The 25170-nt window shown below is 39.1% G+C and overlaps 1 protein-coding gene across 3 annotated transcripts in view; it reads right to left on the bottom strand.

Moving 5' to 3' along the window:
* The window catches only part of CTNNA3 (catenin alpha 3), a 1978275-nt gene that overhangs the window by 1480579 nt on the left and 472526 nt on the right, over positions 1 to 25170 (bottom strand). For all 3 annotated transcript variants that reach the window (XM_055425631.2, XM_055425630.2, XM_088841920.1), the window contains one exon: positions 20811 to 21074. In XM_055425631.2, the coding sequence (XP_055281606.2) occupies positions 20811 to 21074 (264 nt within the window). The remainder of the gene's footprint in view (positions 1 to 20810; positions 21075 to 25170) is intronic.

The raw sequence follows: 25170 nt of genomic DNA on the forward strand, positions 1-25170 counted from the left end.
GCCTATGTCTGGAACTACTGAAGCTGGCGTGCCATAGAGCCCGTACTCTACAACAACTGCAATGAGAAGCAACTGCAATGAAAAGCCTGCAACTGCAACTAGAGAAAAGCCCACATAGCAACAAAGACTCAGCACAGTCAAAAATAATGTTAAAAAAAAAGCAAAATTAACCTTCAAAAATTAAAAGTAGAATTTAGTTAATAAGCAGAAATTAACTAAATTTTAAAATAAACAGAAAACTTAACGAACAAAAGATATCTTCACAAAGAATTAAATAGAAAAAGTCATAATTGTAATGTTTAGACTAAAAATAAGTAGACAAAACATGTTCCTAATGTCATTCATTGTTCACTCTTTTCTACTTTGCAGAATTTATTGAACTTTTCTTTTTTGCCTTTGATACATTTTTGTGTAAGTTCCATGAATATTTGGGCTTTCCTAGTGGCTCAGATGGTAAAGAATCTGTCTGCCAATGCAGGAGATCTGGGTTCAATCCCTGGGTCCTCTGTCCATAGGATTTCCCAGGCAAGAAATTGGAGTGGGTAATGAAATTAAAAGACGCTTGCTCCTTGGAAGGAAAGTTATGACCAACCTTGATAGTATATTAAAAAGCAGAGACATTACTTTGCCAACCAAGGTCCGTCTAGTCAAGGCAATGGTTTTTCCCGTGGTCATGTATGGATGTGAGAGTTGGACTGTGAAGAAAGCTGATCGCCGAAGAATCGATGCTTTTGAACTGTGGTGTTGGAGAAGACTCTTGAGAGTCCCTTATACTGCAAGGAGATCCAACCAGTCCATTCTAAAGGAGATCAATCCTGGATGTTCATTGGAGGGACTGATGCTAAAGCTGAAACTCCAATACTTTGGCCACCTCATGCGACGAGTTGACTCACTGGAAAAGACTCTGATGCTGGGAAAGGTTGGGGGCGGGAGGAGAAGGGGACGACGGAGAATGAGATGGCTGGATGGCATCACCGACTCTGTGGACATGAGTTTGAGTGTACTCCGGGAGTTGGTGATGGACAGGGAGGCCTGGCGTGCTGTGATTCATGGGGTCGCGGAGAGTCGGACACGACTGAGCGACTGAACTGAACTGAACTGAACTGAATTATTGCCTTCTCCAGGTGATCTTCCCAAACCAGGGATTGAACACACATCTGATTGCAAGGTGGATTCTTTACAACTGAGCAACTTGGAAAGCCCAATGAATAAATAATAAATAAACATAAAAATTGCTCTATTTGGCCTTCTAATAATATGCCTTAAAAGAACTTTCCTAAGCTAGAGTTCAACCAACATTAAGTGTGAATTGTCCACTCCTATTACATAGTCTCTTTATTACTTCCCATATTTATTGCCCCCTATTTATTCTTATTTTCCACTAGGGAAATCCCTAATAACACAAACTAATACTACATAGTACTAAATTTCATCCCACAGTAGTTTTCCTAGAGAGCACAACTTATGACCCATGAGTGAGGGTTTCAAGGTAGAATGTTGTGTTGAATTCTAATAGTTTGGTTTACATATTTCTCATCTCCTAAATCAGCATGCAATTCTTAGAATCACAGACAATTTCTTTTGCTTCTTTTCTAGTTCCATGAAGGATATGACAATGAGGGACGAGAGAAGAGTTAGCTAATAAAAGGGATTTTAATGACTCAGATAACCATGATGGTGTGATCACTCACCTAGAGCCAGTCATCCTGGAGTGTGAAGTCAAGTGGACCTTCGGAAGGATCACTAAGAACAAAGCCAATGGAGGTGATGAAATTCCAGTTGAGCTATTTCAAATCCTAAAAGATGACGCTGTGAAAGTGCTGCACTCAATATGCCAGTAAATTTGGAAAACTTAGCAGTTGCCACAGGACTGGAAAAGGTCAGTTTTCATTCCAATTCCAAAGAAAAGTAATGCCAAAGAATGTTCAGACTACCACACAATTTCACTCATTTCACATGCTAGCAAAGTAATGCTCAAAATTCTTCAAGCTAGGCTTCAACAGTACATGAACTGAGAAACTCTAAATGTTCAAGCTGGATTTAGAAAAGGCAGAGGAATAAAAAATCAAATTGCCAACATCCATTGCATTATAGAAAAAGCAAGAGAGTTGCAGAAAAATATCTACTTCCGCTTTATTGACTACGCCAAAGCCTTTGACTGTGTGGATCACAACCAATTGCAGAAAATTCTTCAAGAGATGGGACTACCAGACCACCATACCTGCCACCTGAGAAACCTGAATGCAGGCCAAGAAGCAACAGTTCATACCAGACATGGAACAATAGACTGGTTCCAAATTGGGAAAGGAGTACATCAAGGCTATATATTGTCACCTTGTTTATTTAACTTATATTCAGAGTATATCATGGGAAATACTAGGCTGAATGAAGCACAAGCTGGAATCAAGATTGCAGAGAGAAATATCAATAACCTTAGATACAAAGATGACACCACCCTTATGGCAGAAAGTGAAGAAGACCTAAAGAGCCTCTTGATGAAAGTGAAAGATGAGAGTGAAAAAGTTGGCTTAAAACTCAAAATTCAGAAAACTAAGATCATGGCATCTGGTCCCATCACTTCATGGCAAATAGATGTGGAAACAATTGAAATAGTGAGAGACTTTATTTTTGGGGGCTCCAAAATCACTGCAGATGGTCACTGCAGCCATGAAATTAAAAGGCACTTGCTCCTTGGAAGAAAAGCTATGACCAACCTAGATAGCATACTAAAAAGCAGAGACATTACTTTGCCAACAAAGGTCCGTCTAGTCAAAGCTATGGTTTTTCCAGTAGTCATGTACGGATGTGAGATTTGGACTGTAAAGAAGACTGAGTGCCAAAGAATTGAAGCTTTTGAACTGTGGTGTTGGAGAAGACTCTTGAGAGTCCATTGGATACCAAAGTGATCAAACAAGTCAATCCTAAAGGAAATCAATCCTGAGCATTCATTGGAAGGACTGATTTTAAAGCTGAAGCTCCAATACTTTGGCCATCTGATGTGAAGGGCCAACTCATTAGAACATACCCTGATGCTGGGAAAGACTGAAGGGAGGAGGAGAAGGGGATGACTAAGGATGAAATGGTTGTATGGCATCACTGACTCAATGGACCTGAGTTTGAGTAAGTTCAGGGAAGTGGTACGGGACAGGGAAGCCTGGCATGCAGCAGTCCACAGGGTTGCAAAGAGCCAGGCATGACTGAGCCACTGAACAACAACAAAGCTAATAAATATTGATGATCGACTGGCTGACATGAAACTCATGATGCAAATACTTCATAAGAACTTGTTTAAAAATTGTGCTCTAGATTTCAGGTTTACCTTTTTCAGGTTTGGGAAAATTGAAATAAAATCATAATTGTATCTAACTACCTAGAAATCATCTCTAAGTTTGATACCGCATTCATGGAATCATAAGATTGAACATTCTCAGTAATATCATGTACAGCATGTATCTGATAGTTCCAAGAGGCCAAGAGCAAGCAAAGTCTAGCAATCATTATTATCTACATATTTTAATTACAAGGTACTCAATCCCTTCCATATTTAATCATCATATATAAGAGATTTTGTTGTCCTCTACTTGGGTAAATATTCATTAGATGCATTAAAATCTATCACCTGGTTCAAATGTCAGCTACTCATTATCTTTACAAATATTTATTAAACAATTACTATGTCCCTGTCACTGTGCTAAGAAGTGGGGAATACAAATATTAATAAGATATCATTCCTCTACTCAAGAACTCAATGCTAATAGGGAAAAATAGGATAAACAAATGTATTAAAAACATATGCAAATGTATTAAACTCAAGATCTAATTGAATTTCAGCACTGGCCATCATTTGTCACAAGAGCTATTATTTAGAAAGGGCAATTACTGAGGGGAGGTGGTCATGAGAAACAAGCTTAAGGTATGTCTTCTAATTCTTGTTTCTTTTCAACATAGACATGTAATGCAACTTGACAGAAGAGTATTTTGCTTCTTTATAAAGGACATGATAATTTCTAACCTATTTGCTCCACAAGGCAATTTGGACCTAATAAGAAAATATATAAGTAAACATGCTAAATAGTGCAAATGTAAGGTGTAAGCCAGTACCTAGAACAATGTCTCATACAGACTAGATTTAACAAATATTGATTAAATTTGTATATTGATTTAATATTGATTATGCACCTTATAACATAACCTATTCTCAGATTTATCATCCTATTGCAATATATTTTATTAAATTTTAAGAACTACTTCATACACCAGAATATGAGTGAATAATAACAATAAAGCACCCATGAACCAATGCAGCTTATGAAAATGAATTGTGCCCAGTGACATTAAAGCTCCTGATGTGGCTATGCACCCTCTCTCTCCCCACTCCACTTTTACATTTTGCATTCAATATTCTCTCCTTTTTATAATTTATCATATAGTCCTCCACCACTATATACATATAGATAGATAGATATATTGTTTAGTTTTTCATGTCTCAACCTTTATATAAATGGAAACATTTTGCGTGGATTCTTACATGGCTTGTTCTTTGTTAGGTAAAGCTTTCAGTTCAGTTCAGTTCAGTTCAGTTCAGTCACTCAGTCGTGTCCAACTCTTTGCAACCCCATGAATCACAGCACGCCAGGCTTCCCTGTCCATCACCAACTCCTGGAGTTCACTCAAACTCATGTCCATCGAGTCAGTGATGCCATCCAGCCATGTCATTCTGTCGTCCCCGTCTCCTCCCGCCCCCAATCCCTCCCAGCATCAGAGTCTTTTCCAGTGAGTCAACTCATCGCATGAGGTAGCCAAAGTATTGCAGTTTCAGCTTTAGCATCAGTCCTTCCAATGAACACCCAGGATTGATCTCCTCTAGAATGGACTGGTTGGATCTCCTTGCAGTCCAAGGGACTCTCAAGAGTCTTCTCCAGCTGATGTGGTATTCACTCCTGTTAATATCTGTAGAGCTTCCCTTGTGACTCAGCTGGTAAAAAATCCACCTGCAATGCAGGAGACCTGGATTCAATCCCTGGGTTGGGAAGAGCCCCTGGAGAAGGGAAAAGCTACTCACTCCAGTATTCCGGCCTGAAGAATTCCATGGACTATGGAGTCAAGTGGGGTCACAAAGAGTCAGACACAACTGAGAGACTTTCACTTTCACTTTCTTTTCATGATAATATGCACTGCTATAACATTCATTTTCACTCATTATACTCACCTAATTTTAAGAGAAATAGTTTTAATGACTCAAATGTAAGTATAAAGTTCACTATAAAAATTAATAGGAACCTTTTATTAAGTAAAGAAAATTTATTTCTCTTTCTAACTTGCTAGAAGTTTCAAATAAACTATATTGAATTTTTCAAAAGTTTTCTATATCCTGTGAGATCAAAATATCTTTTTTTTCTCTTGGGTAAATAACATCTGTAGATATTCTAATGTTGAACTAACATCACATTCCCAGAATAAATCCAACTTTATTATAATGAGTTCTTTATAGTTTAACAGTCTGCTTATATTTTAAGATTTCTGCATCCTTAGATTGGCATGTGAATTTTCTTCCTTGTCTTACCCATGAATTGTTGGTATTGATTTCACCAGCTTCATTTAGTGAATTGAAAGCTGGTACTTCTTATGTCGTTCTTAGGAAGTTATATTTACATATACTCAAAAGGACTTTTAGTACTCTTCATAAACATATTTGAGACTAGGGTTTGTTTTGAGTAAAAACTGTTAACTACTAATTCAGTTCTTTAATTCACATTATCTATTCTTGAGTCAGTTCTGCTAAATTATGTTTTCCTAGGTATTTTTCTAAATTTCACCCAATTTTCATTTTTATTAGGATAAAATTCTTCATATATTTATAGTTATGTTATATCCATATATAACATCCATCCAGAATGTCAGGTCCATGAATCAAAGTAAATTTCAGTTCAGTTCAGTCGTTCAGTCGTGTCCAACTCTTTGCTACCCCATGAATCGCAGCACACCAGGCCTCCCTGTCCATCACCAACTCCCGGAGTTCACTCAAACTCATGTCCATCGAGTCGGTGATGCCATCCAGCCATCTCATCCTCTGTCGTCCCCTTCTCATCCTGCCCCCAATCCCTCCCAGAATCAGAGTCTTTTCCAATGAGTCAACTCTTCGCATGAGGTGGCCAAAGTATTGGAGTTTCAATTGGAAGTGATCAAACAGGAGATGGCAAGAGTGAACATCGACATTTTAGAAATCAATGAACTAAAATGGGCTGGAATGGGCGAATTTAATTCAGATGACCATTACATCTACTACGGTGGGCAAGGATCCCTTAGAAGAAATGCAACAGTCATCATAGTTAACAACAGAGTGCAAAATGAAGTACTGAGGAAATGCAGTCTCAAAAACTACAGAATGATCTCTGTTTGTTTCCAAGGCAAATCATTCAATATCACAATAATCCAAGTCTATGCCCCAACCGGAGAAGGCAATGGCAAGCCACTCCAGTACTCTTGCCTAGAAAATCCCATGGATGGAGGAGCCTGGTAGGCTGCAGTCCGTGGGGTCGCTAAGGGTCGAGGACACGACTGAGCGACTTCACTTTCACTTTTCACTTTCCACTTTCACACATTGAAGAAGGAAATGGCAACCCACTCCAGTGTTCTTGCCTGGAGAATCCCAGGGAAGGGGGAGCCTGGTGGGCTTCCGTCTATGGGGTCACACAGAGTCGGACATGACTGAAGTGACTTAGCAGCAGCAGCAGCAGCATGCCCCAACCACTAATGCTGAAGAAGCTGAAGTTGAATGGTTCTGTGATAACCTACAAGTCCTTCTAGAACTAAGAAGAAAAAATATGTCCTTTTCATCACAGGGGACTGGAATGCAAAATTAGGAAGTCAAGAGATACCTGGAGTAACAAGCAAGTTTGGCCTTGAGTACAAAATGAAGCAGGGCTAAGGCTAACAATTTTATGAAGAGAACGCACTGGTCATAGCAAACACCCACTTCCAACAACACAAGAGACAACTCTACACATGGACATAACCAGATGGTCAATACCAAAATCAAATTGATTAGATTCCTTGCAGCCAAAGATGGAGAAGCTCTATATGGTCAGAGAAATAAGCCCAGGAACTGACTGTGGTTCAGATCATGAACTCTCATTGCAAAATTGAGACTTAAATTGAAGAAAGGAGGAAAAACCACTAGACCAGTCAGGTATGATCAAAATCAAATCCCTTACGATTATGCAATGGAAATGACAAATAGATTCAAGGGATTAGATCTGATACAGTGCCTGAAAAACTATGGACAGAGATTCATAACATTGTACAGAAGGCAGTGATTAAAACCATCCCCAAGAAAAAGAAATGCAAAAAGGCAAAATGGTTGTTTGGGGAGGCCTTACAAATAGCTGAGAAAAGAAGAGAAGTGAAAGTCAAAGGAGAAAAGGAAAGATATTCCCATCTGAATGCAGAGTTCCAAAGAATAGCAAGGAGAGATAAGAAAGCCTTCCTAAGGGAGCAATGCAAAGAAATAGAGGAAAACAATAGAATGGGAAAGACTAGAGATCTCTTCAGTAAAATTAGAGATACCAAGGGAACACTTCATGCAAAGATGGGCATAATACAGATATGGCATGGACCTAACAGATATGGCATGGACCTGACAGATATGGCATGGACCTAACAGAAGAAAAAGAGATTAAGAGGTGGCAAGAATACACAGAAGAACTGTACAAAAAAGATCTTAATGACCCAGATAACCACAGTAGTGTGATCACTCACCTAGAGTGAGACATCCTGGAGTGCAAAGTCAAGTAGGCCCTAGTAAGCATCACTACAAACAAAGCTAGTGGAGATGATGGAATACCAGTTGAACTATTTCAAATCCTAAAAGATGATACTGTGAAAGTGTTGCACTCAATGTCCCAGCAAATTTGGATAACTCAGCAGTGGCCACAGGACTGGAAAAGGTCAATTTTCATTCCAATCCAAAAGAAAGGCAAGCCAAAGAATGTTCCAACTACCATACAATTGCACTCATCTCACACACTAGCAAAGTAATGCTCAATATTCTCCAAGCTAGGCTTCAACAATATGTGAACCGAGAACTTCCAGATGTTCAAGCTGGATTTAGAAAAGGCAGAAGAACAAAAGAATAAGTTGCCAATATCCATGGGATCATCAAAAAAGCAAGAAAATTCCAGAAAAACATCTACTTCTGCTTCATTGACTATCCTAAAGTCTTTGACTGTGTGGAGCACACCAAACGGTGGAAAATTCTTCAAGAGATGGGAACACTAGACCACCTGACCTGCCTCCTGAGCAATCTGTATGTACGTCAAGAAGCTGCAGTTAGTACCAGACATGGAACAATGGACTGGTTTCAAATTGGGAAAGGAGTACGTTAAGGCTGTATATTGTCACTCTGAAACATGTGAAATGCTGGTTTGGATGAAACAGAAGCTGGAATCAAGATTGCAGGGAGAAATATCAATAACTTCAGACATGCAGATGACATCACCCTTATGGCAAAAAGCGAAGAGGAACTAAAGAGCCTCTTGATGAAAGTGAAAGAGGAGAGTGAGAAATCTGGCTTAAAACTCAACATTCAAAAAATGAAGACTGTGACATCGGTCCCACCACTTCATGGCAAATAGAAGGGGAAACAGTGGAAACAGTGAGAGACCATATTCTTGAACTTCAAAATCAGTGCAGATGGTGACTGCAGCCGTGAAATTAAAAGATGCTTTTTCCTTGGAAGAAGTACTATGACCAACCTATATGGCTCTTAAAAAGCAGAGACATTACTTTGCCAACAAAGGTCCATCTGGATGGCATCACCGACTCTGTGGACATGAGTTTGAGTGTACTCCGGGAGTTGGTGATGGACAGGGAGGCCTGGCGTGCTGTGATTCATGGGGTCGCGGAGAGTCGGACACGACTGAGCGACTGAACTGAACTGAACTGACTGAGTCAAATCTATGGTTTTTCCAGGTGTCATGTATGGTGAGAGCTGGACCATAAAGAAAGCTGATCAATGAAGAATTTATGCTTTTGAACTATGCTGTTGTAGAATACTCTTGAGAGTCCCTTGGACTACAAGATCAAACCAGTCAATCCTAAAGAAAATCAGTCCTGAATACTCATTGAAAGGGCAGATGCTGAAGCTGAAGCGCCAATACTTGGGCCCCATGCCATGATGTGAAGAACTGACTCATTGGAAAAGACCCTGATGCTGGGAAAGATCAAAGGCAGGTGGAAAATGGAATAACAGAGGCTGAGATGGCTCGATGGCATCACCAATATGATGGGCCTGAGTTTGTGCAAGCTCTGGGAGTTGGTGATGGACAGGGAAGCCTGCCTTGATGTAGTCCATGGAGTCACTGAGAGTCAGACATGACTAAGTGACTAAACTGAACTGAATCCTTCTTCCTAATATATCTCACCAGCAAGTCATCAATTTTATTAGTCTTTTCAAATAACATGCTTTCATCTTTGTTGACCCTCACTGTAGAATCTTTCTTTTACTTGTGATGTAATCAATTTCTACTGATACGCTCTATTCCTTTTAGGTTTCTTTACTGTTCTCTTGTAAGCTCAAAGTGAAAACAGTTCATTAATGATATACTCTGCATATAAGTTGAATAAACAGGGAGACAATATATAGCTTTGTCATACTCCTTTTGGATCTAGCCTGTGGTAAACTCCATCTATTGATTTTTTTTCCACCCAATTGCATTATTCAACGCTATGATTTGCTTATTTTTTCATCATTTTCTCTTTGTTAAAATTCTTACTTTGCTCATAAGTTGCTCTGCTAACCTCACTGAGCACCTTCCTAATCATTATTTTGGATTATCTGTTTGGTATATCACAAATCTTTATTTCACTATAGTCTACTTCTGGAGAGTTTGTTCTTTTATTTGGAACATAATTCCTTGTTTTTTTCCCCTTAACTATTTCTGTTGCTTTCTATGTATTGGATAAAATAGCCACCTCTCTAAGTTGAGGGACTGGTCTCAAGAGACAAATCCAAATAATCAGCCCATCCAGCTAATCTGGATGCTTCTCAGATCTTTGTGTTAGTCTAACTGGAAAAGCTGGGACACTAGATCTGTCATCAAACCCCTACCAGGAAGAAACTAGTAGCTGGGCTTTATTGCTGGCACCAGCCTGGGAAAGGAGTTGTGGAAAGAGGGTTCAAGAGGGCTCATTCAAAACTGCCACTTTATTCTCTGTGGATCCCAAGAAACTGAGAATGTATGGCTGCATTGGCTCCCAGAGGCAGGCAAGTGAGAAACTAGATCTTCAGCCAGTAGTCAGAAAAGTCTACTATACTAGATGCGTAGTCCAACTCCTTTCAGGAAGAAGATGGTAACTTGGTTATTTCACTGGAGCAAGCCAGAAGAAAAGCCATGGAAAGTGCTCACACGCAGGTTTAAAGTCCTAGAAGACTAGTGATTGCCTGTTTCATCAGTTCCCAAAGACATCTGAGTTAGAAGCCAGAATCTGGTCAACAACTGGAAAAGTTACATGCATTCTAATCCCTTCCAAGGAGAACTGGAAGCTGGGCTTTATTGCCTGCTCATTCTGAACTGAGCCAGTGGAGAGATCTACATGAATTATTTGAAAACTGCCTTTTTGTTCTTTATAGCCCCAAAGGTCTAGCAAACACTGGGCTCCGTCAGCTGCCAAATATAGACAAGCTAGCAGACAGTCCTTGTGATAACAGCCAGAAAAGTTGGAGTGCTAGATATGTGGCAAAATCTTTTCTTTTCAAGGAGAAGCTGGGAGATTCCTCTCAACTGTATGAGGTTGTGTTAAGAATGGAGTTTATGGTGAGAGTGTGTCTCAGTTTTTCCTGACTCTTTTGAGGTGGGCATTTTCTTAGTTGACCAACATGAAGGTATCTCTCAACTATTTTCTGGATTTCTCTCAGAGGCAACTGATAGATGTGTAGTTGTTTACTCAGTGTGTTTATGGGTAGAGGGAAAAGTCAGGAGCCTCCTATTCTGCAATCTTGCTGTTGGTGGTGATGGTTTAGTCATTCAGTCATGTCCTACTCTTTGTAAACCCATGGACTATAGCCCTCCAGGCTTCTCTGTCCATGGGATTGGGTGGAGTGGGTTGCCACTGCAAGAATGCTAGAATGAGTTGCCATTTCCTTCTCCAGAGGCAATTTTGCTGAGAATAAAGCTAACCCTATTTTCTTTTTAAAATATTCTTTTTGCATTTGGTGTTCTTCAGTTTCATTACAATATGTGTAAATATGGATTTCTTTCTATATATCTTGCTTGGAAATTATTGGAATTTTTAACTATGGATCTTGTTGTCTTCCATTAGTTCTGGGAAATTCTTAAGATTTGTTTTATACTTTTCTTTTTCTGTATCTTATATCAGATTATTTTAGATCTTGTCACACTATCCCATCTTAACTGTTTTTTTAAATACCTTATTTTGTGTCTCTGTGGTGTATTGCAAATAACTTCAAATACATCTTTCAGATCATTAATTTGCTATCTAATCTCTTGTTTTGCCTATTGAATTTTTCACAATATGTTTTTCATTTTAGACAGTTCTTCCTGATCAATTTTGATAGACTTTTGTTTCTTCATTATATTCCTTATACTTTAATGAGTAAATGAGAAAATAATATTTATTAAGCAAACTAATCGGAGAAGGCATTGGCAACCCACTCCAATACTCTTGCCTGGAAAATCCTATGGATGGAGGAGCCTGGCAGGCTGCAGTCCATGGGGTCACGAAGAGTCAGGCACGACTGAGCAACTTCACTTTCACTTTTCACTTTCATGCATTGGAGAATGAAATGCAACCCACTCCAGTGTTCTTGCCTGGAGAATCCCAGGGACGGGGGAGCCTGGTGGGCTGCCGTCTACAGGGTCACACAGAGTTGGACACAACTGAAGCGACTTAGCAGCAGCAGCAAGCATACTAATTTACATTTATTATCTTACTATTTCAGCATCTGCAGTGTTTTCAGATCTGATTCTGCAGTTTGCTATTTCCACAAAATTTCATTCATGTATCTTGCTTATTTGTGTGTCTTATGACAATTGTTTCCCTTGAACTTGGATGAGAATATTTTGTGGACTGAGAGTATGGTGCAGAGAGAATTTGAGTTTACTTCTGGCAGTTACTTCAATGTATTACCAAAACAGGATCCTTTACATTTTCAGCTGAAGTTTTAGAGGCTACACAGATTATATAACTTTTGACTCAAAGTCCAGATAAGAATAGACTAGAAAATTTCCAGGATGTTTTGTATTTTTTTTTCTGAACCACCTAGGGCCAAATTAAGCCAGTCAAGTTTTCCTACTACCTCCTGCTGTAGAGGTAAGTGTTTTTGTTGTTTATTCAGTGAGGTGGTCAAATAAAAGTATTCTCAGAATCTCGGAAGGGTCTCATGTGCCTTTCAGCTAACAGGCTTTGTCTTTTGTCCTCAGTTCATAATCTTTCAAAATCCAAGTTACAGGCAATAATGCAAAAGAAATCCCCTGTATTGCCTATCACAATGCAGGTGCTGGCTTGTGCTCTCAGCACCTGGCTGGGCCCAAGAAATTTCCCTAATTTACCCATCAGATTATCCACATAGTTAAAAATGTTTTATCTATTATTTTTAGTTCTTCTAGTTCACCATATTACTAAAACCCAAACGATGTTTTCATATTAAATTGCTTCTAGATATTACTGATGCCTATTTTTCTTTAGCTCCTAAATACTAATTTGATTAATAGAGGTCCTGTTTTATCTCTCAGGTAAAAATTTAAGAATACAAGGTCTACATATCTCAGAATTATTACTCTTAGTAAAAGGCAGCATAGATTGGCAGTTACATGGACATAAACTAAGGGAAGAAAGCTACTGGGAAAAGATTTTTTTCTCTTTGGGCTCTCTTATGACAGAAAGGAATTTGAGCAGCATATCATCCAGCTATTTTTCCCTGTGGTTTTCTTCACTATAAATTTGCAGCCCAGTTAAAAGTTAGGCAAAATAGAGTACATACTCCAACAACATACACTACAAGTTGGAGAAAAGTGCAAAAACAGGGATAAGGAGAAAATGCTCTTCACTCCAATATTGCAAAATGACAGGCACCATTTCTGTACTCATTATTTCCTTCATTCATCCACTGATATTTACCTAGCATTTACTGTGTATACAGCACCGTTCCAGGTGTTGGGATACTACACTGCATAAAGGAATATATGAATGTGGACACATAAATGAATACATAGACTGAAGATGAGAATACAAACGTGACAGCTCTTTGAAAATGACACAATACTACAAAACTCCTTTGTCATTGTCGTCTTTATCACAAGAGAATCTGGATAAATGATTGTAAAAGCTGTGTTTTCCTTATACACAAGAGCAAATACACCTTAGTAGACTTGAAGTTTCAAAGCAATTTTCACTGACAAAGTTTCTGACTTAAAATATATTCAAAATTCTGTTAATCTACAATTGGACATTTCTCAATTCTCATTCAGTCACAAATGCAGAAATAACACTCTATAATTCACATTAGCTTTTCCAATAAATTAATCGATTTAGCTTAGACAGTGTTCTAATTCAACTTCTATTTTCCCCAACAATAAATCTCAGGTTTCATTTCCACAACCAGCTATGGACCAGAATGAAAGATTTAACGAAGCTTCAGCTTGGTAGTTGTTGAGTAAGCACTCTGATACATTTCTACACTATAAACATTTAATGAGACTTACTCCCAACAGAGTATTTACTACATCAATTTATTTCATAGTATTATGTTTGCAGAAGCAAGATAGAGCAAAGGTTATTTTGGATCCTTTACCAATACCACTTCCTGTAAATAAAGAAAAGTGCAACCATTTAATTTACAAAATCATTTTAAAAGGCTAAATGCTCAATAAATTCTGCTTTATCTAGTTCAGACAGCCTCAGAAGCTATTTGTAACTTGGGTATAAAATGTATATAAAATTGAAGCATTTTTATACCAGCTATCTGTCCCTAACTTTAACTGGATCTGAATTTCAAAGGTTGTTGAAACAGTATTGGGATTTCTGGGCAATATATTTGAAATTCCATCCTGCCTTGATGAAGGAGTCAGCCACTTATCTTACGCAAAGGAAGTCTCCATCACTATGCGTATGCCCACTCTCATCCAAGCTACACACACACACACACACACTACTTTTTTTTTCCTTTTCTTCAACCACTGCCATTTCTTGCCTATCACTTTCAACTAAAGTGAGAAAAGAGAAGTCCCTGAAGGAAGACACCCTCAAAATCTTCTGCCTTCGTCTATAATCCTAATATTGAAAAAAGTGTCTGGGATAAACTGGACCTCTCACACAAGCATCCCCTGACACAATTCTGTTTAGTACTATGAAAAATGTGATACACAATCCTATCTGTCCACTCCTGCAAATTTCACCTCACCATTCTAGTCACTCCCCATACAAAGACTATTTCTACTTAAGTAACACAGGTACCCAGAAAATAAATTAACAATAAAAAGTTATGCCATCTTTGGGGCTAAGTTATATTTATAATTTTTCTGATGGCTCCAACAAACTAAGAATTGTAGAATAAATTTTGTTGAATTTTAATTAAGCACATTAATCTCTACCTGTGAGAATTCAGTATAACACAGAAGTTAGAAATATCTTCCAAAGTCAAACAGACTAGATCCTGATTACTACCACTCACTAGCCTTCTGATTTGAAAAAAAACTTATATAAATCTGTTTTATTTTTTATAAAACAACAACAACAATAACAACAACAACAAAAAACCCACTTCTATGGCCTGTTGTTATTTAGTGGGTAAGTTGAGTCCAACCCTTTGCAACCCCATGGACTGTAGCCCACCAGCTCCTCTGTTCATGGGATTTTCCAGGCAAGAATACTGAAATGGGTTGCCATCTCCTTCCCCAGGAGATCTTCCTGACCTAGGGAGTGAACCCACATCTCCAGCATTGCAGGCAGATTCTTTACCACTAAGCCACCTGGGAAGCCCCCACTTTTAATGGACACTTGTAACAAGTGATAAATTTATGTTAGATGTTTAGCTATCAAAAATGCTACATATTGGCACATGGGAGATCTAATGTTCCGCTAGTATCACTGGTATCAGTTCAGTTCAGTTCAGTTGCTCAGTCATATCCAACTCTTTGCAACCCCATGAATCACAGCACGCCAGGCCTCCCTGTCCAACGCCAACTCCCGGAGTTCACTCAAACTCATGTCCATCGAGTTGGTGATGCCATCCAGCCATCTCATTCTCTGTCGTCCCCATCTCCTCCCATCCCCAATCCCTCCTAGCATCAGACTCTTTTCTAGTGAGTCAACTCGTCGCATGAGGTGGCCAAAGTATTGCAGTTTCAGCTTTAGCACCAGTCCTTCCAATGAACACCAAGGATTGATCTCCTTTAGAATGGACTGGTTGGATCTCCTTGCAGTCCAAGGGACTCTCAACAGTCTTCTCCAACACCACAGTTCAAAAGCATCGATTCTTCGGAGATCAGCTTTCTTCACAGTCCAACTCTCACATCCATACATGACCACGGGAAAAACCATAGCCTTGACTAGACGGACCTTGGTTGGCAAAGTAATGTCTCTGCTTTTTAATATACTATCAAGGTTGGTCATAACTTTCCTTCCAAGGAGTAAGCGTCTTTTAATTTCATGGCTGCAATCAGCATCTGCAGTGATTTTGGAGCCCCAAAAAATAAAGTCTGACACTGTTTCCACTGTTTCCCCATCTATTTCCCATGAAGTGATGGGACCAGATGCCATGATCTTAGTTTTCTGAATGTTGAGCTTCAAGCCAACCTTTTCACTCTCCTCTTTCACTTTCATCAAGAGGCTTTTGAGTTCCTCTTCACTTTCTGCCATAAGGGTGGTGTCATCTGCATATCTGAGGTTATTGATATTTCTCCCGGCAATCTTGATTCCAGCTTGTGCTTCTTCCAGCCCAGCATTCCTCATGATGCACTCTGCATATAAGTTAAATAAGCAAGGTGACAATATACAGCCTTGACGTACTCCTTTTCCTATTTGGAACCAGTCTGTTGTTCCATGTACAGTTCTGACTGTTGATTCCTGACCTGCATACAGGTTTCTCAAGAGGCAGGTCAGGTGGTCTGGGATTCCCATCTCTTTCAGAATGTTCCACAGTTTATTGTGATCCACACAGTCAAAGGCTTTGGCATAGTCAATGAAGCAGAAATAGATGTTTTTCTCGAACTCTCTTGCTTTCTCCATGATCCAGCGGATGTTGGCAATTTGATCTCTGGTGCCTCTGCCTTTTCTAAAACCTGCTTGAACATCTGGGAGTTCACGTTTCACATATTGCTGAAGCCTGGCTTGGAGAATTTTGAGCATGACTTTACTAGCGTGTGAGATGAGTGCAATTGTGCAGTAGTTTGAGCATTCTTTGGCATTGCCTTTCTTTGGGATTGGAATGAAGACTGACCTTTTCCAGTCCTGTGGCCACTGCTGAGTTTTCCAAATTTGCTGGCATACTGAGTGCAGCACTTTCACAGCATCATCTTTCAGGATTTGAAATAGCTCAATTGGAATTCCATCACCTCCACTAGCTTTGTTCGTAGTGATACTTTCTAAGGCCCACTTGACTTCACATTCCAAGATGTCTGGCTCTAGGTCAGTGATCATGTTATCGTGACTATCTTGGTCGTGAAGATATTTTTTGTACAGTTCTTCTGTGTATTCTTGCCACCTCTTCTTAATATCTTCTGCTTCTGTTAGGTCCATACTATTTCTGTCCTTTATCGAGCCCAACTTTGCATGAAATGTTCCCTTGGAATCTCTAATTTTCTTGAAGAGATCTCTTGTTTTTCCTTTTCTGTTGTTTTCCTCTATTTCTTTGCATTGATCAGTGAGGAAGTCTTTCTTATCTCTCCTTGCTATTCTTTGGAAGTCTGCATTCAGATGCTTATAGCTTTCCTTTTCTCCTTTGCTTTTCGCTTCTCTTCTCTTCACAGCTATTTGTAAGGCCTCCTCAGACAGCCATTTCGCTCTTTTGCATTTCTTTTCCATGGGGATGGTCTTGGTCCCTGTCTCCTGTACAATGTCACGAACCTCCGTCCAGAGTTCATCAGGCACTCTATCAGATCTAGTCCCTTAAATCTATTTTTCACTTCCACTGTATAAACATAAGGGATTTGATTGAGGTCATATCTGAATGGTCTAGTGGTTTTCCCTACTTTCTTCAATTTCAGTCTGAATTTGGCAATAAGCAGTTCATGATCTGAGCCACAGTCAGCTCCTGGTCTTGTTTTTGCTAACTCTATACAGCTTCTCCATCTTTGGCTGCAAAGAATATAATCAATCTGATTTCGGTGTTGACCATCTGGTGATGTCCATGTGTAGAGTCTTCTCTTGTGTTGTTGGGAGAGGGTGTTTGCTATGACCAGTGCGTTCTCTTGACAAAACTCTATTAGCCTTTGCCCTGCTTCATTCCGTGCTCCAAGGCCAAATTTGCCTGTTACTCCAGGTGTTTCTTGACTTCCTACTTGTGCATTCCAGTCCCCTATAATGAAAAGGACATCTTTTTTGGGTGTTAGTTCTAAAAGGTCTTGTAGGTCTTCATAGAACCGTTCAACTTCGGCTTCTTCAGCATTACTGGTTGGGGCATAGGCCTGGATTACTGTACTGTTGAATGGTTTGCCTTGCAAAGGAACAGAAATCATTCTGTCATATTTAAGACTGCAGTCCAAGGGACTCTCAAGAGTCTTCTCCATTTCCACAGTTCAAAAGCATCAATTCTTCGGCGATCAGCTTTCTTCATAGTCCAACTCTCACATCCATACATGACCACTGGAAAAACCATAGCTTTGACTAGATGGACCTTAGTTGGCAAAGTAATATCTCTGCTTTTTAATATGCTATCTAGGTTGGTCATAACTTTCCTTTCAAGGAGTAAGCGTCTTTTAATTTCCTAGCTGCAATCAGCATCTGCAGTGATTTTGGAGCCCAAAAACTGGTATAAAATTAGTTAAAAACATAATCTTGCCTATGGGGTATTTTTCAATCTTATTGTGAAGACGAAACACTCATCTAATAGGCAAGTTTACCAAGTGCTCATTACACAGGGCAAACAATTAGATGATTGGTTATTATTAAAGAACCATCATTATTTTTCCACCTTATCTAGACAAATAGGTCCTAAAATTTTCACATAAATGCTAATAATTGGGAACTTAATAGATTATTTCATTGATGCCAATAATTAGGAATTTAATGTTAGATTAGAAATGAAAATACCTGTTTAAGATGTGTGAGTAAAGTAAAAGCATATGGAAAGGTTATTTTAAACTTAATTATATATCTAATAAGTTTATTGTGAAAGTAATAACATTAAGGCTATGGTTTTTCCCGTGGTCATATATGGATGTGAGAGTTGGACTGTGAAGAAAGCTGATCGCCGAAGAACTGATGCTTTTGAACTGTGGTGCTGGAGAAGACTCCTGAGAGTCCCTTGGACTGCAAGGAGATCCAACCAGTCCATTCTAAAGGAGATTGATCCTGGGTGTTCATTGGAAGGACTGATGCTAAAGCTGAAACTGCAATACTTTGGCCACCTCATGTGACGAATTGACTGACTGGAAAAGACTCTGATGCTGGGAAAGGTTGGGGTGGGAGGAGAAGGGGATGACAGAGAATGAGATGGCTGGGTGGCATCACCAACTCGATGGACATGAGTTTGAGTGAACTCCGGGAGTTGGTGATGGACAGGGAGGCCTGGCATGCTGTGATTCATGGGGTTGCAAAGAGTCGGTCACGACTGAGCAACTGAACTGAACTGAATAACATTAAGAACAACACAAGAATTATAGGCTGTGTGCTTTTTTTTAAGTTATCAGTAAAACTTTAGTAATTTTAATTGTGCTTTTTTTTTTTCGTTATGGAAGTATCTGCTTCCAAATAGTCACCTCCGCCACTAATAACGAAAGCTAAAATCTACTGAGAACTCATTATATGCCATTCACTGCTATGAGCATTTTTACATGTATTATTATTCACTGAGTCAGACAACACCAAGATATAGGTCCTATTATTATTATTCTCAATTTATAGGTGAGAAAATTAGAAAATTAAGAGTTGAATAAAATAGCTTACTTAAGATTGCATGGGCAGCAACCACCACCGCTGGGATAGGAACCCAGGCATTTGGTCTCCTGAACCCTTATCTTTAAGCATTATGTAGAATTGTCTTCCATTAAACAAGTACATATCTGACTTGGATAACCAATGATCTTTGACATTATACTGGAATGTCTGAGAAATATTTCAGATTAACATTTTGAAAACTAAGTTGCTGATCTTCCTCTCAAGACTGACTTCACCCATTTCTTCCCCATCATAGTCGATGAAAACTCATCCAATTGCTCAAGCCAACAAACAAACAAACAACAACAATGAAAACCTTGTAATTATCTGTGGTAGGAACAGAAATGCACTGCCCATGTCTCCCTTCCAGGTAGGACTCGCTACCTAGCTGTGGAGAGTGAGACCCAAATGTCCCTGGCTGTCAGTTCCTTCAGGATCTGCCTCAGCTGCAGAGAGGTTATCGCCACTCCCCATGTCTGCAAGTCAAACCCTTTCCAGGGCAGGGTGATGCCTCCAGTGACTGAAAGAGGCCGACTATTTTTGCCCGACAAGATACAATTGAGGTTAAGACTCGTCAGAGCTCCCTGCGCACTGGTTCAGCTTTGGCGGCCCAGCTCACAGGTGGACTTCCTCCTCTACCAAGTCCTGCTCCCTTCCTCTTCCTTCACAGACGTTAATTCCTAACAACACCTTCTATCCCAAACTCTGTCAATGTGCACTTCTAGAGGATCTAAACTGCAACACCAGCCATGACTGTTCCCTTTCTCTCACACCCTACAACTATTTGAATTGTCAAATCCAGCTGGCTCTTCTTACAAAATTTAGCCTTAATAGTCACTAGCCACCCTAGTCCAGACTAAAATGTAAAGAGGTCATGAGAGCAGTGCTCAATTATACCCCAAGCAGAAAGAACAGTTCAATAATAAGTATTCATGGAAAGAATAAATTCTATATTTCATAAACTGATCTATGTAAAATAAAGTCATGTCAATCTAATTAATAATAACAATTTAAATTCATAGAATGTGGTTGCTGTTTAGTCACTCAGTCGTGTCGCCTCTTTTGCGACCCCATGGACTGTAATCCTCCAGGCTCTTCTGTCCAAGGAATTTCCCAAGCAAGAATACTGGAATGGGTTGGCATTTCCTACTTCAGAGGATCTTCTCGACCCAGGGACTGAACCCATGTCTCTGCATTGCAGGCAGATTCTTTACCACTGAGCCACCCAGGAAACCGACTGATAGAATGCTGCTGCTGCTGATATGTCGCGTCAGTCGTGTCCAACTCTGTGCTACCCCATAGACGGCAGCCCACCAGGCTCCTCTGTCCCTGGGATTCTCCAAGCAAGAACACTGGAGTGGGTTGCCATTTCCTTCTCCAATACATGCACGCACGCACGCTAAGTCGCTTCAATCATGTCCAACTCTGTGTGACCCCATAGACAGCAGCCCACCAGGCTCCTCGGTCCACAGGATTCTCTAGGCAAGAATACTTGAGTGGGTTGCCATTTCCTTCTCCTCACTGGTAGAATATCTACCTGCTAATCAATTCATTGGAAAACACAGACAATGATTGAGACTGAGTAGGATTTTTATTTACTCATACTCTGAACACCAATCCAAGCATCTTAAAACATATACATTTAATAATTTTCATACTGGTGTATCAAATCACATTTTAATTTTTGCTCAACTTACCTCAAGCTCATCAAGGGCACTTCCCAGGGTTGCTGCCTGAGGCTCTGGTGGGGCTAACATGTTCTGGATGCCCTGTGAAGCATTTGAAATTACATTGAGGGCATTCTGAATTTCTCCACAAACTGTGTCCTTGCTAGCTTTAAGGGACGCAACATCAGAATGTTCCAAACAAGCTGAACAAATTGAATGCAGTATGGGGGAGTTCTCCTTCAGTGAGGCCCGGGCACCTGCAATTTCATCCCTCTGATTTGGAGATTTTAGGTCCTGAGGAGAGAAATAAAAAGAGAGGTTATGGAAGAAAGATTTATACAAAGAAGCTCTATTTTTCTGCCAATATAAACAAAAAGATAATAGATACTAGGAAGTCATAACTATAAGTTAAACTTAAGGGCATAAATTATTTCTACACTCTTGATTCTGTTAAAAGTTCTATAAAGCTGAGCCAATTAGCAAATAAATGTCACAATGGTACAGGTGTGCAATAACTAATTTTTACATGTGTCAGTCATATACTTATGCCAGAAAAATACTCTGCCATCCACATTATTAACTGAATTATAAGAGGGCTTCAATTCCAAGGATACTGATTACCTATTTGCATACACATGATGATTCCATTTAATTTTTTTATTAAAACTAAACCAGTTAAGAATACTAAATTAAACCTCCCACCAGTCATTCTTTTTCAGAAATATTTGCTAATAAATTAATCTTGGATCTTTCTTTCTTCAACATTTATGCAACATACAGTTATTGAGCATTTAGTATATGCTAGCCCTTGTGCTCCAGTACTCTTGCCTGGAAAATCCCATGGGCGGAGGAGCCTGGTGGGCTGCAGTCCACGGGGTACCAAAGAGTTGGACACGACTGAGCGACTTCACTTTCACTTTTCACTTTCACGCATTGGAGAAGGAAATGGCAACCCACTCCAGTGTTCTTGCCTGGAGAATCCCAGGGACGGGGGAGCCTGGTGGGCTGCCATCTATAGGGTCGCACAGAGTCGGACACGACTGAAGCGACTTAGCAGCAGCAGCAGCCCTTGTGCTTAGAAGTCAAGTGCACAGAAGGGAACAATCCTATAGGGACCTTGTTCTCCTGAGGCTTATATTCTTGTTTGAGGGAAAAGGGACTGAAAGAAAATGATAAACTATGTAAACAAATACATAAGACAATCTCAGGTAATGACAAATTCTATCAGGAAAACACAAAAGTGAGTGTCAGCAACTGACGAGAAGAGAAGCTAGTTTAGCTTGGGTGGTCAGAGGAGATAATTCCTCAGAGATGACATTAGCAATAAATATAAATAAAAAGCATTTCAAACAGTGGGAGGAGAGGAAAGAGAAAGTCCTATGTAAGTGATAGTGGATCAAAACCAGCTCAAAGCTACAGGAAAAATCCCCGGCAAGTACTATCTTAGCCAAGAGATGAACGTTAACATCATCAATGATGTCACAAGGATATCGGGTGATTCTTGATATATTGTGACAAGATAAGTACTTCACCTGCCCGGAATTCTCTCCAAAGCCCATAGTCTCAATCTAATCATGAAAAAACAACAACAAACAAAACCAGATTGGGGAAAACCCTACATCATATCTGGACAGTATTGCTCGATTAAGGTCACAGAAAACAAACAGACTGAGTGATGAACGATCACAGAGCAGAGGAAGCTGGAGAGACACGACAACTAAATGCAACATAGAACCCTGGATCAGACCCTGGAACAGAAAGAAGACATCAATGGAAAATTTGATGAATTCCAGATAAAGTCCAGAGTTTAATTAACAGTCACGCATCAATGTTTGCTCACTGTGGCAAATGTAAGACATTAACAGTGGAGGAAATCAGAGGAGTAGATCAGAAATTTCTGTATTATCGTTGTAACTTTCCCAGACATCTAAAATTATTAATATAAAATAAAAAGTGTACTTTAAATAAAACTAACTCAAGTGAACTTCACAATAATTTATGCATTCCACACATAATATCTCGTGTAGGACGTATAAAAACTCATGGTACATACTATTCCTCTTTTTAAAGAAGAGAAAACTGGCTTCCTGCAAGAGTGATGTCTCCAGGATCTTAACGCATTAACTTTCCATGATTTGTTGCACAGTGATTTGTATTTCTTGTCTCAAATGTAGTAATGCCTTTAAAAAGTTTGGAAACTCAGAATTAGGGGTTAAAAAAAATCATAAACTACACATTTAATTTTTATCTGACATACCCCCAAATTTTACCTTTCAGAAAGTTAGGTATGGTATGGGTTCCTGGGCCAACTGACTGAGCTAAATGTAGCATTTCTTGTGTTGTAGCACAAGTCAGTGTGACTGTGAAGACATTAACAGCTTCTTGCAGGGAAAGGATTTCTCTCATTTGCTATTATACAAGAATGAGGACTTGTGTTATACAATGACTTATAGTTTATAAAGTGTTTCTGGATAGTATCTCACTGAACATCACAACACCCCTTGAGGCAGTTAGGCTGGTGTTATCAGCCCCATTTTAACTAAACAAGTATTCAGTATCAGGAGATTAAAAAACTGGCAGAAGAACTAAGATGTAAACTTAAATCTTCTGATTGCAAATCTCATGACTAATTCACAAGACTCTGCTACCTTTGAATAATACTGCCTGAGGCTAATAAATGGTTGCACTACTATATTTTTAGCTCCTTCCTTTCTGAAAGTAAAGGCTGTCTGCTACTTCAGGTGGGCTTTGAGAGAGATTAACTTTTCTACAAGATGCAGGGAGGACAGTTAGAAGTAGCTGTCAACTCACTGTTCATCCTCATTAATTACCCCAGAAAAGACACTGCATGCTTTTCTTGACTTGCTGTGATTTCCCCTCTGGATTTCTGGTCTGGGTTCTAGTTTCAGCTCTGTCATTAGTCCTCTAAGCTGGGCAAGTCTACTTTTCAGCGTCTGTGTTTCCATATGTAAAAATGAGGATAAATGCACTCCTGCCAACCCGGTGAGGGGATTCAGTAAGTAGTGTAACAGAATTTGAATATGCTTATAAAGTAGAGCATTACAGAAAAAGTTCAGAAATATGTTATTCCTAAAATTTATCAAACTTGGGGCACTGTTTTTATTCTGTAATAGTCTTAGTGATTTTCATATTCCCAACAGTTTTGTACAACTCTGTGTGTGTGTGTGTGTGTGTGTGTGTGTGTGTGTGTGTGTGTGTGTGCATGCTCAGTCATTCAGTCATGTCCAATTCTTTGCGACCCCAAGAACTGTAGCCTACCAGGTTCCTCTGTCCAAGGAATTTTCCAGGCAAGAATACTGGAGTGGGTTGCTATTTCCTACTCCAGGGAATCTTCCCAACCCAGGGATCGAACCCACATCTCTTGCTTCTCCTACATTAGCAGGTGGATTCTTTATCTACATTTGTCTCAATGTGACTTAGAGGAAAAATAATTTAATGTTTAAAAAGGATGTACACTCCTCCGAGAAATAATGACACCATGTATAAATATTCAGAAAGAACTGAAGAAAATTCTCTGCATATTACAGTATAGCTATAACTATATAACTTCTTCTGAAATGACCTACACATTATACTTCTCTATTTAGAATGACAAGGTCAATGTTTAGGTAGTTTCTGGAAGATGAAAGTTGGTGAACATGTATTATTACAAAGGAGGATAAAGTTAAAACATTATTCCTTTTAATCTGATAGTAGCTATATATATATATTACTGCTAATTGTGCTAACTTTTATGCTCTAGGAACTTTGAAGTTTTAAAAATTGTAATATATTTTAGCTTTTGAGCCTATGCTTTGTTATCTCTGCCTAAAGCAATTACAGAATTCTTAATGAGCACTGATAGCCTAAATAGCAAACCAACAAAGCTTGTGAGAAAGGTTCAGTGAATGTAACAAAAATATCATATTATGGCAGCAGGTGTAAAAAGAAGACAGGTTACAGACTTTAGGAAAGAAAAATTGAGAAGACAAGGTTATTTCTCCTAAAAGACATCACAAAGGATAAGTTTAACATAGTAAATAAGCACACAAATAAAAGGACAGCTAATGAATGTCACACTTCTAAACAAAATTGTGGTTTTTTTGTTTTGACGATCATACAAAAGGTTCGTAAGTTGTCTGTTTATACTTAAATTTAAAACAAGGTCAAAATAGGAATTAAATGTAGGGTCAGTTAGGGATTTCTCTGGATGAAGAATTGTAAAGAACTGCATCTTGAGGACTGGTACTTATTTAATATCTTTTTTAATGCTCCAGAAGAAAAAGTTTACATGAGATTTCCAAGTTAAGGAGACATTAAATGCTTCCAGCTGATGAAGAAATACACAGATGGGACTTAAAAAGAAGACCTTACAAGTCTGTGCAAGTGG

Source organism: Moschus berezovskii, chromosome 12 (assembly GCF_049115385.1).
Source record: "Moschus berezovskii isolate FMDL1 chromosome 12, NW_MosBer_1.0, whole genome shotgun sequence".
Lineage (NCBI taxonomy): Eukaryota > Metazoa > Chordata > Mammalia > Artiodactyla > Moschidae > Moschus > Moschus berezovskii.